The sequence below is a fragment of the Dermacentor andersoni genome, chromosome 1 (assembly GCF_023375885.2).
Source record: "Dermacentor andersoni chromosome 1, qqDerAnde1_hic_scaffold, whole genome shotgun sequence".
In the NCBI taxonomy this organism is placed as follows: Eukaryota; Metazoa; Arthropoda; class Arachnida; order Ixodida; family Ixodidae; genus Dermacentor; species Dermacentor andersoni.
This window is the reverse complement of record NC_092814.1, coordinates 331,905,584-331,923,347: the sequence shown is the minus strand read 5'-3', so window position 1 is coordinate 331,923,347 and position 17,764 is coordinate 331,905,584. Positions and strand designations below refer to the sequence as shown.

General features: G+C 50.8%; 1 protein-coding gene across 1 annotated transcript in view; it reads right to left on the bottom strand.

Annotated features, from left to right (window-relative positions):
• The window catches only part of LOC126516797 (ankyrin repeat domain-containing protein 17-like), a 228,066-nt gene that overhangs the window by 92,660 nt on the left and 117,642 nt on the right, over positions 1-17,764 (bottom strand). Inside the window, exons 20-21 of the mRNA XM_055063998.2 lie at positions 16,577-16,977; positions 15,582-15,861 (exon numbers count right to left, since the gene is read on the bottom strand). Of these exons, the coding sequence (XP_054919973.2) occupies positions 15,582-15,861; positions 16,577-16,977 (681 nt within the window). The remainder of the gene's footprint in view (positions 1-15,581; positions 15,862-16,576; positions 16,978-17,764) is intronic.

Here is a 17,764-nt window from a genome sequence, read left to right as displayed (position 1 = left end):
AGTGCTGATTTCGCAAAAACCATTATTGTGCGAACAGAGACCACTTTTCGGGAGATATAATATAGTGATCATACAATCGGAAAGTTATGCCAAAAATCGGGAGTCTCCCAGGCAAATCGGGAGTGTTGTCAGGTATGACATTGCGACCATCTATGCAGAATCCAATTTACAATGCAATAGTCATATAGGAGAGCTTCTACATTACGGCCACAAATTTTCACTGCAATCGCTATAAAGGGCAGTTTCAACCTTGCGCCCATGCTTCAAGAGTTCGATTTGCTCCACAATCCCTATACACAGCAGTTTATACATTTCGTGAATGCACACAGAGTTCTATTTACACTAGTCACCTGAACTGGACAATTTCTACATTGCGCACACATACGCAGGTTTAATTTTACTCCTCAATCGCAATAGACCGGAGTTTTTACATTGCATCAAATGCGCAATTTAGAAAGCAGAGTGCGCAGCAGACGAGACACTCCAGCTAACCCAGTAGCAGACTGTCACTGCAAGCGCTCTAAGATGTCGGCCCTAAGCCCGAACGCCCCAATTCACAGAATACACTGCCTCTCGGTATAAGGTTCGTCTGAGTCAACAGGACTTAATGATAATGAAGTAAAATTATATGAAATGATAATGCAATGCAGACAGAGGAAACAGCAACCAAAGCAGTGCATATTTTGTAAAGTGCAAAAGCATGTGTGGAGATCATACCAATCAGCTGCCAATAGGCACACAGATCGTGTGGGATACGTGACAATGAAGTTCCCGCTGCTTCAGTAGCCTTTAATCTAACCTGCATGCTTGATCTCGGTACCGATTACTGGTGAACCATCCATTCGAATATATTAGCGGCTAGCATTCCGCGACACTCTGTGGCCTGTTACCACATTAGTCAGCAGTGAAATTTAGTCCCTACCATGCTGACAGGCAAGTAGGCCTAATCGGCACTACCCGATAGAGAATTGGCTACTAAAGCTAGAGTGTGGTGCCGAATCGATGCAGACCTATTAGGAACAGCCGCGCAATACTCAGAGACGACACACCACCTCGTAAACAAAAGCAAGTGCAGGGTTGGCAACAAAGCTGTTCACGGACACCGTCTTTGTGATGCACCGCATGGCAACCTATCATTCCCGATGCCGTTAGTTGACGCACATCAGACTCTTTTTGTAGCTTCAAACAACCTGTCAGATGACTACCTTTGGATTTACACGGCAGGCACAAAAGTGTCCTGTCCCAGTTGCAATGCATGTGCAGACAGTGGATGAATTGGGAGGGGTGGGGAGGGGGGTGCAAGCGTCACGCAAACTTTCTGTGACCCTCCAGATTTCAGTCTTTTGAGAGGTGGTAAACAATGCCCAATCTGACAATGAAAAGGCGCCTGCCCTTTAACAATGGTGCCAGCTGTGCACAGAATGGTGATCAGAGTCATCTACATGGTCTTTTCGAATGTTCTGAAGATTGGTTTATGGTAACCCACCTGCCTTAACGTTGGGATAGCCCTTTTGTATTTTGGAGAAGAACTGGAAAGCAAAACCTTCTCCGATATAAATAAATTATTGACGCAGAACACACTTCCGCTATCCAACCGAGAACCTCATCGGTATTCAGTACAATGGAAAGTCAATACACTAGTTTCAGAGCAGAACAAGCACTTGATTCTGTTCAACAGATGTTCTACTGATAAAAAAAAAATATTTTCCAGACCTTCATAACTAGAACTGAGCTGTAATAAAAGCTTGCATGGTAATTTGGTGTTCCCTTCAACTCATTCATTGCTGCTAGAAATGTGCTCCTTTTCGGTGCTTTTATGTTTTACCATTTCAAGATGTAGAAGTTGTGGGGATGCGCGACCCTCACGCATCCCCCGATATGCTGTTTTCCCGCACGGCTCGCGTGGCCTGGCGCCCGCGGCGGTCGGAATGGTACAAGCGCGGTGCGAGAGATGGCGCGACTGTCGCGCCGCGGCGGGGTTACTCGGGCGCCGAGAGACAAGGCGTGTCCTCTTTGGTTCGAGATCGTCGGCGGGGGCGGACGTCCGCGCGGGCGCCGTCCGATGCTTCTGCGAGACTGTCTCGCGTGGCCGCCTTCGAACGTGCCACCATTCGCGTGACTGTACACGCGAACGACCAGGCGTTGGGATCCAGCATGGGGCGAACATATTCGCTCGCTATCCGGTCGCTCGGTGAGTCAGATTTCTAGATTTGTCGCACGCCCATCGGCATGTTTTGTGGATAGCAACTCGGCTAGCTGGCACTGATCTATGAAAGGTGCAATAAATGCCCTTGTGATTGTTTGCACTACTGTGTTGTCGTTCCTTTGTCCCAAGAGTACGGAGGAGAACCCCGTATCTCCCACATCTGGCGGCCAACGTGGGGCCTCTTGGGGCATCGGACGATAATTTTAACAGTTTTGCTTCGTTCAAGACTTTTGTTTGAACCGAAGCGTAGGCCTAGCGTGGATTTTGATCGCTAGCGTCGGCGGCGTGCTTTCTTGAGCGAGGCGGCAGCGGCTGTAGTGTGTTTGAACATGTCAACATGCTAAGCCTTTTCGCAAGTGTTTTTCTTTAATGGCATTCGTTGGTACGAGAGCCACGTGGTCTGCATCCTGGGAGGGCGAGGCTGAGCGCCCGCGGAGCAGTGGCAAGCCTGAAGCGAGTGAGTACGGAAGCCTCGTGGGTGGTCCAAATTTCTTATGTAAATAGCTTCTCCTATCTCTTTGACTCTTATGAAGTCGCGGCTCTGGGAGCCGGGTGGCCGCGGGCCAAGGGTGCCACTACGGGCTGACTGGTATTGCGGCCTGGCACCGGGCGCTCCGACACCGTCTGGGACGGTGGGCGCCGTCAACTCGGATGCTGTGTGCACCGAGCGGAGTAGGACCACCTAACAGAGCTGAAGTCTCCTCGCGGCTGCCTGTCTTGCGCCCATTTTGGGTGTTGTTTTTGGATGCCGGTTGTTGTCAGAGTAGCGACGCTTTAATCCTAAGGCTTTACGAAGCTGTCTGTCGCACGTGGAGGGACACAACCTGGTGGACCGTGGCATTGAGGCGTTGCAATTTGCTTCCCTCATTCTATTTAGCCTCGCACGAATTGAAATTACTCGTTTGACTCAAGGAAGCGAGCTTCGTTCACGTGAACTTAGCAACTGAGTAGCCGCCCGATCTTTTGCTAGCCGAGTTGAACATCGTACCATGTGGGCGATGCGCATGCAGAATTCCTCTCCCTTGCACTACTTTAGTGTTTGCCGAGTGTGTTAAGTGTACGCAGCGTGAATGGAGTCACCCCTGGCTTGCTGTCACCTGCACATCGTCTGCGCTGCTGCTCCGGACTACGATCGAGCCACCCCGAGCGATGGTGATGCTGTGGCCGGTTCGGCGCAGCGACTTCGGCGGCCTCCTGTATCCAGCTCACAACCCTCGGCGGCGGACAAAAGAGCCGGCAGTCACCGACAGCTACGACGGCTCTTGCCAGCAGGGCGCGTCGGCGTGAGCGACGCTTGCTCGTACAGACTACAGCGTCGTCGTCTCCGGAGTCCTGGCCTGGGATCGTGCCGTCGAGTCGCAAAGCTGCTGCTGTGACCGGCAGACGCCAGCGGTGCACCCCAAGGACAGTTGGCTCGCATGTTATGGACAGCGTGCGGACATTTCCTCAGCGCGGCCACTGTTGCATGTACTATCTTGTTCGCGAAGCACGGGTTAATGTTAGACCGTGTCACATGTTTCGCCGGAATAAGAAGTGATTTAAGGTTGGGGGGATGTGGGGATGCGCGACTCTCACGCATCCCCTGATATGCTGTTTTCCCGCACGGCTCGCGTGGCCTGGTGCCCGCGGCGGTCGGAGTGGTACAAGCGCGGTGCGAGAGATGGCGCGACTGTCGCGCCGCGGCGGGGTTACTTGGGCGCCGAGAGGCAAGGCGCGTCCTCTTTGGTTCGAGATCGTCGGCGGGCGCGGGCGCCGTCCGATGCTTCTGCGCGACTGTCTCGCGTGGCCGCCTTCGAACGTGCCACCATTCGCGTGACTGTACACGCGAATGACCAGGCGTTGGGATCCAGCATGGGGCGAACATATTCGCTCGCTATCCGGTCGCTTGGAGAGTCAGACTTCTAGATTTGTCGCGCGCCCATCGGCATGTTTTGTGGATAGCAACTCGGCTAGCTGGTATTGATCTATGAAAGGTGCAATAAATGCCCTTGTGATTGTTTGCACTACTGTGTTGTCGTTCCTTTGTCCCAAGAGTACGGAGAAGAACCCCGTATCTCCCACAAAGTCTGAACCAATACTGCGACACAATGTTATAGCCAGATCACTGGTGTTTTGAATGGATGTATAGCTGGTGGGTTATCGTAAGCCAATTTGCTCAGACAATTTTTAATAATTATGTGAAACTTCAAACAAGCACCTGAAGCAACGTGAATGAAAGCAATAATTCAGTATTTTTAGAAGTACCGAGACTTTAAAAACTGAAATATACAAAATCTGCACCTGGTTCCTTGTTTCTAACTTTTGTAGGTCCGATCATGCAAGAAAATTTTTTAAAAGATTTGCTGCCGTCCATACTAGCCACAGTGATGCCCATGCTGTGGGAAAGCAGTAACTTTGCAAATGTGAAAACAGGCAAGTTTGTATAGTACAGGGAGCATTTGTTTTACCGATTGCAGTAGGCACCTGGATTTTTTTTACTGCGTTCTTTAGGCTTGCAAAGCAATGGTTGTCAGGTCAAAGAAGCATGCGGAAGCCTTCACAAACTTCATTACTGCGTTTGATCAGCTTATCTGTGCAAGCAAACATGTCAAGGTGCATGTTCAACTGACGCTGGAGCCTCCACAAGCTTTCTTCAGTTCATGTACAGTAATGTGGAGCATTGTACAATATCGTATAATAATAAATAAGGGCGCTTGCCCAGGTGGTTTTCAAGCTATGAGAGATATTAGACAGAAGCTTCTGGCGAAGGCAAGTCCGAAATCATCTGCGTTGTCTTATACGAGTGAAAACCCCACACGACCAGGACTGCTCGTAATAACTAGTACATATGCTGTCAAAGCACTGATGGATAAAAGCAATCCATGGTGGGGAAACTAAAGTTGAGCTTTATATTTATCGATGCAATTATAAAAAAAAAACACTCATAGGCATTTACCACTGTCTGAAACATTGTTAAAACAGCCTAAACGTCGGACCAGAAAACTGACAACCCGAGAGGAGCTTCCGCGTCTTTATGCTGCTGTCATCTAAAAGTTATGTTGCCTAGTAAACCAACACGCAAATTTTGGGTCTTTTTATTAAAGAAGTGCTAAGAGCACTGGAGGCTAGTTTCAACAATACCCCCAGCCAATGTTTTATATTTACAGATACCCCAATCTGGCCAAAAATTGTCAAATCTGGCATATACATTTTAAGTTCAGTCTTCATTTCAGACAGTGCGTGATGTTACTAGTAAAAGAATTCCAAAAGAAATGTTTAACAACGTGTTGAAAAACTGTCTATCACGTTAATACATTTCAATAGGTGCGGTGAAGTAGTAGATCATACTTTATATCTTGATATTCATGTACTTAAATTACTGAAAGCCTGCTACATTCTTTTTATGCAATGCTAGAAGACTACCAAAACATGTGAGGCACAGTACAGTTAAACCTGAATATAACGAACTTCAATATAACTAAATTGTCTATATAACGAAGTATATAACTTTTCATAACCTATTGTCCATAGACCCCCATGTAATTAGAACCTCAATATAATGAAGTGTGTATGTGATTTCAATATAACAAAATTACGCTTCCACAGCAAAGGAATGTTGACAATTAACAGAAACTTCCGTGGATGCAGATAGTCATATGATTTAGTTACAAGTGGCTGCTTGCAAATGCACCTTGCAATGTGGCACGCCAAGGACAACCGCCGAAGTGAAGCCGCATCATCTTCCATATACAGTCAAAGTGCGATAAGATCCTATCGAGCCCCGGACACTTTGCCCTTTAGGTGAGAGTGAAAGTGTGCGATGGTGCGAAAGAGACCGTGGCTTCACACACAAGTGCTGCCTCCCCGCGCAAGCAAAGGGAGAGGGGGAGAGGGGAGCGAGCTCACGATCAAGCACGTGTGGGGGGGCGGGTAAATTGGCGCACGTTCCGATTTATGGCGCAACTCTGGGCAGTGGCTGCGCATGGCTGTATGCCTGGCTGAGCGCATACGCAGCTGCGCACCCTGCTTTAGAGATAATGCTGTCTCCCAGGCAGCGTTACAGAAGAGAAGCCTGTGAGAGGCACTCGTAAACAGGTAGCAGTGCTTCTGCAGCATAGCCTGGAAGATTTTACCGATGCTACGGAGGTGGCACACGATCACTCTTGCTGGCATTATGACGACACCACGAGTCTGCACCCTCAGGGCATAAGTCGTGGTGAGGATCCTCGTCCTTCGATGTCATGTGGTGGTACGATGCCAGCCCTGCACGCTGCATTGCAGCTACATTGCTGGAACTGTTCCGTAGGGCCCAGCCATAATAGTTGGTCAACTTGTCGATGAGGGCCTTTGTCAGCCTGCCCTTCCCTCCTAAAGCCTTGTCACTTTTCTGCACAAGGTTGCGCAGTGCTGTCCCCATCCTCTTCCGGACGTGCTTCAGGCATTCCTCTTTCGAAATGGGGACCAGTCCATAAACATTTTCTTGCACAAGGGCAGAGAAGGTGGCACTAGGTCTCCTCGATTTGGCTGCACTTTCTGCACTAGTTCAGGGGGTGCAGCACTCTAGCACTCGATTTGCCAGTGCAGCTAGCGCCACCTGCACTTCGGCACTCGATTTGACGTCGTGCTGCACGAGTTCATGTACACTTCGGCACTAGACTCTCCGCAAGTTCTTTTCTCGTGCACGTAGTGCAAGGCTTTTGATAGTAGACGACACATGCGGCTCCGTGGCCATGCGGGTGTTGGTAGACGGCGCCTGCTATTAGTAACGCAGCACAGACACCAGTTTTCTTCAGGATGTGTACGCAGCATCTTGTTAAGGGCGCTTTCCGGGTTCAACTGCTGCTAAGTGCACTGAAGGCCGGGATTTTCCCTCAGGTCACAGTAGTTTGTATTAATTTTCACGAGCTTACCGCTACCTCGACGTTAAGTTTGCGCGAAACCACATCGGTCAGTCGTTTGAAACCTTGTGCCATATATGATTCAGAAAGGTGTGGAAACCACGCTTGGTCATGCTTTCTGAATAATGACACACCAACAAAAGAAAAGCCACAGCCACCCAGTCGCAGCAGATGAAGGCCTGTACGTTTCTGCACTTTTGTCCTCGATTTGACCGATGCACCGAAAGCGCTAGCGTCGCGCTACACTCACACTTCAAGAACTAGCACTGCACTGGCACGACACTTTTCTGAACTAGTGCAAAAGGTGCAGCCAAATCGAGGAGACCTTATATCTCCATCAGACACGAGCGTTATGTAACGGAGGTTGTGCTTCGGCACCAAACGTGAGAAAAGGATGACAGCTGCCTCAACCTCCATCCTCCCAGACTTAGAGTCAGTGTTTTTCTAGCTCACATGATCCTCCTGCCAGCTTGCGTTGCCTGGGTCTCCAGGCTTTGGTGCTACTTGGCAACCAAGGCACTGGTTCAATAAAACAATGACGTCCAAGATGAGGCCCGTACGACATTCAATTATTGCACGAACTCCAATATGGGACATGTGGCCACGCTTGTGCCATGTTCCATCAAAGTTTACTGTAATATCTCTGCTGAAATATGGATCCACTTCCTTGTAGGTGGTATTCACAGCAAAAGCAGATTCTGCATAGAACTTGTCTATGCACTGTGTCTGCGGTTCCCTGAATTTCTTCAAATGCTTCTGAAAAGTCTTATGATGCAGGCCACAATTGGACACATTCATCGCTGCCCAGAAGTCATTGAGGGCTGGTTGTTCGTTCTCTATCTGTTTTATTAGCACAATGGCTCTTATATTCATGTCAAAGGCCATTGAGTCATCCTGACGAGCAGAACTCCATGAGCTTGCAACTACTCCACAATATAAACATAGCAGCTCAAGCTTTGTTGCAAGTCCAAGTAGGGTGCCTCCTTGAACCTTCATCCCAGTCGTGAAGCACCACCGCTGGCATGGGGTCCCAGATAGCAGGTTGCCTAGGGCATCTATTTGCACAAGAAATTTTTCACCTTCACTTGTAGCGGTGGCAGCTTCAGAATTGTGCTCCAGTGCTTGAAATTTTCGCTCCATCGCTGACATAGCGCCAAGTTCTTGTTGCACAGCAGCGAGTTTTTTTATTCGCCGCCTCTTTCTCCTCACACGTCGGGAAACGTGTTTTCAAGTGCACAGTGGACGACGCGATCGCACTGTCCGAGGCAGATGAAAGAGAGGATGTGGAAGCCGCTGTCGATGAGCACAAAACAGCAGGCACACTCGTCATGACAAATTCTTGCACCGGTGGAGTAAGAATCGCATTGCTAGAAGCATCGACGCAACCATGTTCTTTCGTTAGTGAAGCAGAAGCTGCCCCAGAGGAACCATCGATGCGAAGATCGTCAGCGCGCGGGCGCGCGGCGAGCTTTATACAATGCTTCCTTGCAACGAACGTGTGTAGCGTCTAAACTTTCTTTGGGTGCATCGTGGCCGACTGCACAACAATTGGCAGGCTAAACGCAACAATGGTCCCGTAAGGATGGTTGAATATTGTCTCGTTAAGACGGTAGAGACTTGTAGAATATGCGATCGGCTGCAAAGATAGATGATGGCAAGCGGAACACACAAAGGGCACCGGCGATAGGGGAGCCGAAGAAGACGGCCGGACGCACTATGCAGGAGACCACTACATCATCGCATGCAGCAGCCAATGGGAGTCGCAGGCTCCTCCACGTCCTTGAGGTGCACGCGCTTTGCCTAATCTCAGCTTCGTGTCCAGCAGCCGGAAACTTGAAAGCTCTCGCAAGCCCTCCAATCATGAGCGATTTATGCCTCTCCTGCGCTGCAGCTGCCCGCATGGGTGGTGGGGGAAAAAAGCACAAGAATGCACGAACAAAACACCAAAATGGCTGTAGCAAGTATGTGACGCCCCCTCGGACATAATCTTGGTTCGCCCGCCAAGCTCGGCAGGCAACACTGGTCACCCGCACCACAATAAACACCGACGAGCACGGCAGCTCGCCGGTCAGTAATCATTCAGCACCGCCACGCTGCGGAGCGTCCGTCTATCGGAGGGTGCCAGAAGCCCTCCCTTGTTCACGACCCGGGGTGGATCGTGACACTGGCGACAAGGATGGGATCCTCGTGACACTGGCGAAGAAGCTGGCAACGAGTACCTACGGAGCGTCCCACGCCGCCGCGAGCGGCGAAACACCGCCCCCCGTTGCTGTCGCCATGCCGCTGTACGGAAGCCTCGAGCCGTTCGAGGGAGATGGGTCCGCCTGGCAAATTTACGAGGAGCAAGTCCACGTGTTCTTCCGGGCAAACGACACACCCGAGGCCAAACAGCGGGACATTTTCCTGGCCAGCTGCGGGACCCGCGTCTTCAGCCTCTTGATCTTCTGAAGCCAGCCACGCCGCACGTTAAGACGCTGGGTGAGCTGCTTGCCATACTGCGCTCGCATTTTAACCCAGCACCGTCCACACTAATGGAGCGTTTCCGCTTCAACAACCGGAGCGGCCGGGAAGGAGAGACCCTCGGGCAATTCGTTGCTGCGCTGCGAGGGTTAGCGAGTGCCTGCACCTTCGGGGACCAACTGGACTCGCTGGGGACCGTTTCGTCTGCGGAATCAACAACCCCGCCATGCAGACGCGACTCCTGGAGCTTCCCGACCCGTCGCTGGACGCCGCCGTGAAGGCAGCGCTGGCAATGGAAGCTGCCGCCAAGGACGCCGGCGAGATTTCCCGTGCGACTGGCTCACCGTCGGCGGAAGCGGCGGTCAACAAGTTCGCGACAAAGGGCAGTACCTGCGGTCGCTGTGGTGGTGCCCACTACCCTTCACAGTGCCAGTTCTCTCAAGCACAATGCTTTACGTGCGGGAAAACTGGGCACCTGGCACGTGTATGCCGAAGTGGGAGGACGAACAGCAAGCAGCAGCCTGATTCAAGCCCAAGTACAACACAAGCCCGCGGCCAGGGTAGCCGTCGCAAGGGTACGCGGCGGAGGCATGCGGCAGCAAACTCAAGTTCTTCCGCGGCCAGGCTCCATGTGGTGGCCGAGGACCCGCCGATTTTCGACATGTGGCACACAGGCTTTGTACCGTCGTCTGTGCCGCCATACATGCTGACCGTCGAAATCTGCGGGCACCCCATTTCCATGGAGCTGGACACGGGGGCCAGCGTGTCTGTAATGGCCGGGAAGCTCTTCAAGCGGACTTTCCCCGGCGTGTCCGTCGAGGCTTCGGGCGTGATGCTGCGCAGCTTCTCCGGGCAACTCTCCCAGGTCCAGGGCCAGGCACAGGTCAGCGTTCGTTTTGGCAACAGGAAGGCAACCCTTCCCCTTTACTTAACGAAGGGGTCGTTGCCGACGCTGCTGGGCCGAAACTGGATTCATGTACTGGGCATTCGTCTGCCAGAGTACCCGGAAGCCAGCCTGCATGTGGTGCAAAGCTGCCAAATCTGCCAGGAGCATCAGCGAGCCTCGCGTAATGTGGAAAGCACCCCCTGGCCGTTTCCACAGAGACCCTGGTCCCGCCTACATGTGGATTTTGGGGGCTGTGGCGGTGGTGGCGGAGCAGCCTCCATGCGCTTGGCGGACCTGCAGAGCCAGCTAGAGGAACAGCGGGAGCTGGCATTGGCACGGCTGCTGGAGCTGGAGCAGCTTCAGCTTGACCACAAGGAGGCCCTGAAGATGGTGGAGCGGCTGCGGATAGAGCTGCGGTCGCTGCCCGAGAGCCTGGTGGCGAGCACGGCAGAGTACAAGTGCCTGCAGAGCCACTTCTCCGTGCTGTACAACGAGAGCATGCAACTCAAGACTCAGCTGGAGGAGTGTCGCTCCTTGCTGTCGACAGCCAAAAACTCACACCTTCGCCACATTGAGCAGATGGAAAGCGAGGAGCTGGTTGTCCAGAAGAAGCTTCGCTCGGAGGTCATCCGCCTTGAGGACAACATCGCGCAGATTCGTCGAGAGTACGAGAATCTACGCATTGAGTTTGAGGCGTCGTCGGTGTCCAGCGAGCAGGCTCAGCCAATCAACCGGGAGATGCGGCACCCGTGGGACCGGTGTCAAGCCCGGCACCACTCGCAAGACAGACCACTACGGACCCTCCGGATGGAGCGAGGCTGGCCCAGGCAGCACCCGGCGTTGCCACACCCGACCCGTCAACACCGGTGCCCAGGCGGAGTACTCGACGGCGGAGGCCACCAGACCGTTACTCGCCTGGGTAGCAGGCACCGTCGACCCAGCTAGGGTGGAGGCAGAGCCTCATAGTGTGAACTTGGACGTTTGTTTTTTATTTAACAAACAAACTGAAGGTAAGGGGTTGTAGCAAGTATGTGACGCCCCCTCGGACATAATCTTGGTTCGCCTGCCAAGCTCGGCGGCCTGCTATAGCTCGGCAGGCAACACTGGTCACCCGCACCACAATAAACACCGACGAGCACGGCAGCTCGTCGGTCAGTAATCATTCAGCACCGCCACGCTGCAGAGCATCCATCTATCGGAGGGCGCCAGAAGCCCTCCCTTGTTCACGACCCGGGGTGGATCGTGACAATGGCGGCACTCGGGCGAGCGGTGGAGAAATGGCGTTCCCGCCAAATAGGGGTATTTTGAGCGCTTGCTCGCCGCTCAAGGGCTGCCGCCGGGTCGTTATAAAGATTATTTGAAATAGTTTCGCAATGAATTAGATGTTGATATTTACAGAAATGGTAGTTTATGAGACATACTGCCCAAATATAAAGTATTCCAAAAATCGACCTTTTCGTGATTTTTCGCTTATCAAAGGCCGCGTCACCCCTTAAGCAGATGCGCCATTTCATTCATCACTTTCTGCACTTACATAAAAAAAAAAGCTACAACCAAACTTACCTTGGCTTTATTATTTGTATGCTTCACAATGGCTTTGGTCAACAACCCCAACAAAAAAGGCGCCTTTCAATTCTTCTCGTCTGCACTTCTGAGCACGCAACAAATCGCATAGCGACAACGATAGTAGCCACATTTACACTGATACGTTCGCAGTGTACCCTATTTATACGCCAACGCTTGTCACACAGCTAAGATATTCGCCCACCCTTAGCGGAAGTGTGCTGTATAGAATAGTAGTGAAGACAAATGCTGCAGTTTATGCAGCATGCTCGCCACGTGTTTCTATGTCACTGGCAGCTAAGCGCGCCCACCTCTGTTTCTGTCCCCTCAAAGTGGACATGACTAAGTTGTCGCAAACTTGCCGATATTTACGATATTATTCATTACTGACAGGGAAGAAACTGTTTTTATGCAAGCAATGCACTCATGAGAAGAAAAATCCCATTCGGCTTGCTCCGCCGGCCGCCATTTTTGTTTTGGTGTCCCGCACTGTTCAGTGGCGGCAGCCTGCTTGTTGACCTGTCATCCTGCAGCAAATGTGGGACGAAAAGAATTTTTTTTTTCTTTTCGCGGAAAATTTAACCTGCGCAACGACCGCACCCCTGAATTTGAGTCAATTTTTTTTACAAGAAGCGCCATCATTATGCGAGTAAATACGGTACTTCGCAGAACGAGGCAGCGCTATCTGCACTCAGAAACTCCTCTATCGAAGCACCACCTATTTTATTGCCAGTAGCGACGTGCTCCCCAGAGTTCTGTAATGTCAGCGGCTGCCACCGTGTTGGTTTCACGCATGGGGGGCTTCGCCCTAGCGCACACAGCCCGCCTTTTTCTTTGATCGGCATCGTCACTGCTTCTAGCCTTCAAGATCGTGGCGCTCGGAGTTTTCAGAATTATCTATACCATCGACTGCGCGAGCTGGTACTTAGACTCTTGCAAAACTTACATCTTCATCTCAAGCGGCACAGCTTCGCGCTTCGTCGGCACACCTACCGCTGCTTCTGCAGCTCGTTTCTGCGCTCGCCAAGGAAGGGAGGGAGATTGCAGAAAGAGTGCAGGCATGGTTCGCTTCTCTTTTTTTTTTTCTCTCTTTTCAGGATGCTCGCCAACAACGCAATCGCGAACTAGCTGGCGCAATCTAGTGCCACGCTACGCCAACTTGCGATGCTCTCCGTGGCTTTTGCAATCGGCGTGCTAGCGGGACGCGCTGTGCAGTAACGGAGGCAGATATGAACTCGCGTAGGCAAACTTTTCACCCCATCTTGGTTAAGGGGAACTTGGCAAGGCAAATTTCACAATTATTCTGCATGGAAAACAGTGCCCAAAAGGCAGAATTTCGATCGTTATATCCAATATGCGGTGAATAATATATCGTTATATATATGTTTTTTTTTCCTTATAGTCCTAATGCATAAGTTGATGCTCTAAAGTCGACTCATCGTTATAAGTGATATACCTTTATAAGTGAACTGAAATCAAGAAAAAGAAATGGGCATGGGCAGGACATGTAATGAGGAGGGAAGATAACCGATGGTCATTAAGGGTTACGGACTGGATTCCGAGGGAAGGGAAGCGTAACAGGGGGCGACAGAAAGTTAGGTGGGCAGATGAGATTAGGAAGTTTGGAGGGTCAACATGGCCACAATTAGTACATGACCGGGGCAGTTGGAGAAGTATGGGAGAGGCCTTTGCACTGCAGTGGGCGTAACCAGGCTGATGATGATGATGATGAAGTGAACTGCACTGTACAGCAACATTTCGTTGCTTTGAAGTACGAAATCCATTAAATCCTATGGACGTTCACAGGGGATACGAAAATATTTCGTTGTCGCGGGATTTCCATATCAGGTTTCAACTGTATTCGATTCAATGTTTGGCTTTTTTTTTTTTTCTTGTTCAATTCGATATTAGATTCAAAATCTACCATTCGGTATTCACACACCCTACTATACAGTCGCCGACCGATTTCCCGGACTCCAAAAATTCGGACATGCCCGATTATTCGGTCAGCTTCGCGGCACCGCCATTCTTCCCATAGACCATAACGTATAACAACTGCCGAAAGTTCGGACACCTTGCAACTTCTCGTCTGATTTTTCGGACACTCCTTGAGCCAACTCGATTGAGGGCATCATGCACCGACTCTGACCGGCGCATAGTTCGACTTGCTGAACGCCATTTTTGTTTAGAACGGAGCCTCCTTGCTGCCCCACGAAGTGGTGCTACTGGAAATCCCCGCTCATCATCATCGTTTCTGCCTGGTTCGATAGAGAGGCCGTACAGCAGTTCCAGTTTCAGCTTAGTAAGCCATGTCAAGACAATCCAGCAGCTGATTTGTTTCTTTCGCGCACGACGCTGCGAGCAGGCCACGTTTTTCGTTTGTGCGACTGGTGTCGGCACGGTGGTGTTTGCTTTGTGTGCTGTGTCGAGGTTTCGGTGATCCAACGCGGCGTACGGAAACATCGCGTCAAGTGTCTAATGGCGCCGACTGCACTGGGGAATACTGGCAAGCGGGTGCCGGGAGGCCTAAGATTTGTCGCCTTCCGATGTGCTCCCTACTGACGCGGAAAATGTTCTGCCGAGACCTGCGCAGTGGTTGCATTGCAATTCCGGACACCGTCTCATTTGACAGTTTCACAGGTGCTGAAACTGCTGTACTGACATGCGCATAACTCGACGACGGCGAGATCATTCGTCAGGTTTCTGCTGCACCGCCGGACGATGACTCCGAGTCGGAAGATGACGCACCATGTGCTACGCTGCCGTCGCATGCGGAGCGTGCACAAGCAGTGACTGTGCTTTCAGCCGCCTATAGTGATCGTACAACCCTCTCCGAAATTCAGGCTTATCTGATTGCACGTAAACGGAACAGTGTGCAACGGCGCACTCACGATTTCTTCAAGCCTACTGCCGAGCCCGAATATGTGCGTGGAAATAAAGGATTTCATTTTTTTTTCTTAATCTGCTTTTTCGGACACCTGTTTATTCGGACATTTCCGCAGACCCCGTGAGGTCCGAATAAACGGTCGGCGACTGTAAAGGCCTAATAGTTCACTGCATTCTTAGTTTACTACTACGCTACAGCATGGTAGGGGATGACGGTAGCGAGCCAGCGCCAAATAGACGCTGAGCAGACAATGCGATACTGGTGAACACTTATAAGGGCATTCGTCTTGACTAATGGCTAGGCTAAGCTGGCCGCAAGGAACTGCTGTGAAACCATTTAGATGAAGCAAAACCTTGCTAATGTATTCATGTAAATGCAGGTTACGGTTGCAATGTCAAAACATTGGTTGTGTCAATCCACCAACTGTGGAGAATGTATCGATAGGATGGCAAGCAGACGCTGAGTGGACAATGTGGTGTGGACAAACACATCTCAAAGGGCATTCAGCCTTGCTATTGGCTAAGGAGACTGCAGCTTCCACAGTGCTACAAACAATTTGTGAGATGGAGTTAAGTACACGGATGTCTTTTCGTTTCGCCCCCATTGAAATGCAGTCGCCATGGACAGGATTAAACCCGCAACCTTGAGCAGCCACTGGGCTACCACAGTGTTTCAGCCTGCTTTATCATCCATCAAACCCACCAGAGGTGGCGGCAGCCAAAGGGTTGACTCCACCCCCTCCAGGATTAGGTAGCCGCTCGTCCAGCTCTGCGGTCCTGTTTCCACTACAGGGGGCAGAAGTCCGGTTGTCCTCTTCATCCTCTTCCTCGTCGTCGTCGTCGTCCTCCTCCGACTGGGAGCTCATTGGGGGCTTGTCTCCTTCGCTCTTGGAGTCCTTGTCAGAGTCCTTGCCACTGCCGTTGTTAGCACTTGGCACAGCTGCCTTGTCCCCGCCCTCCGCTTCAAGCTTGGCCAGCCGCATCTGCAGGCCAGCAAATATAGCATCATCCACAGTGATGGTACCGATAGTCAACATTAACGCGCGGTCTATCGCACTAGTAAACATAAATTATGCACAAGTGCCAAAGTGTCTGCCTGTCATGTACACACTGCACTGGTAAACTAAACAAGACCAGCGGAGAGCCACAGCAATTCTAGGAACTGTAAAACCAGCCTACATTAATGGAGAGGTTTGCTTTCTCACTGGTGTACATGGTGTGTCAAGCCATGTCTACAAAATGAAGGCATAGCCTTTCGGCCCATTCATGTATTCAGAACAAGTGCTCCAGCACTTCTTAACTGCTTATTTATACTCTACACATTGTGTTTTATATCTACAAGTGACAGCATGGGAGCAATGAACACACAAGAAGTATCCTGCAGGAGGTTGTTGTAAGGCCTGTTCTTCAGCATGAATTACACTTACTACAGTCACCAAAATGACTTGAGGGAAGCTCGTGTTGCAGCAAGGGCTGAAAAAAAAAAAAACATGCAGGAAAGACACAAAAGACCAACATGTTTTAGACAATTGGCGCTTGTGCCTAAAAGAAGTTTTTAAACACAGTACACATTCAATTGCATTGTAGCAAAATTTACATAATTCAGCAGGAAGGGTTATTGCGAGTTTCACGAGAGCCAAACAATGAATTGGATGGATTGAGCAATTGAGATGGATGTAAGTAAAAAGTCCACCCAACCTGTTCCTGTTTTTCCTTCTTCTTGCGGCGTTTTCGCTCCCGCCGGCGGGCAGCTGCAGCGCGGCGGCTCTCCTCACGAGAGCGCTCAAGGTCGAGCTCCTCAAGCAGAGAGGAGGCACACTTGTTGGCCTCGGCTGCCTGGCGTTCCTTCGCAGCATGGATCACCTCAGTGCACTGATGACATTTGCGAAGGAGATCCCGTGAATCCGGCCCCAAAGTGGCCATGAAGCGGGCCATTTCCTGATCCGAGGGGAACTGGGCGACCTGCTTCACCAGCCACTTGGCCGCCTTCACGTGACCTCGCCGAAACGCCGCCATCAGGCACGACACCCGCCGGTTGTCCATGCTGTCTATGTCAGCCTGCGCCGCCACCAGTAGTTGCACCACATCCAAGTAGCCACCTACAGCAAACATACGGGCATTGTGAGCACAGATGCAAAGCAAAGTGCTCACATGGGTGCCACGAAGCAAGGAATGTTGGGGCATTGCGATTATCGTGATTGCAGCTAGTCTGAAGGCCGCAGGAGTCAAATATGCAACCTAGCCATTACCTCCCCCCCCCCTTAAAAAAAAATGCAAGATCGTTAGGTAAAGTTCAGAGAGAATAAACGCTACACAGTAATAGCCTTTTTCTTTACCGGTTGAACATAAAAGTCGAAAATTCAGTAGCATAATTCACATGTACACTAGCTGCAAGCCCGTGCAAAGGTTGCAATACAATTGAACCTCGACGTAATAAAGTTGTAAAGACTGGGTCAAAATATTATAGAATCTGCGAGCACATGCCAAACTGCATTCTTGCGCCTTCTTTAAAGGGACGCTAAAGGCAAATACTAAGTCGACATGGACTGTTTAAATACCATTCCAGAAACCTCACAACACTTGTTTCGTGCCCAAGAAAGGATTTAGTTTACGAGAAAATTGTATCTGAGGGGTCCGAATACCTTATTTGAAATTCAAGTCCCCCGCCACCCAACCGGGGGAGTGGTGACATTGCATACGCCATCACCCCCTTTTGCAACCGTCGGTGAGTAAAACAGTGCACGACAGACAGCGGCACCGAGCCAAGACAGAGCGGTGTATTTGCCACTGCAGCTGCTTTTCGGTCAAGTGGCCTAGGACGTTTGGGCATCCCGCGATGTAACATGGAAGTAGAATTCTCTGCTACTTGAAGTTTGTGAGACTTTC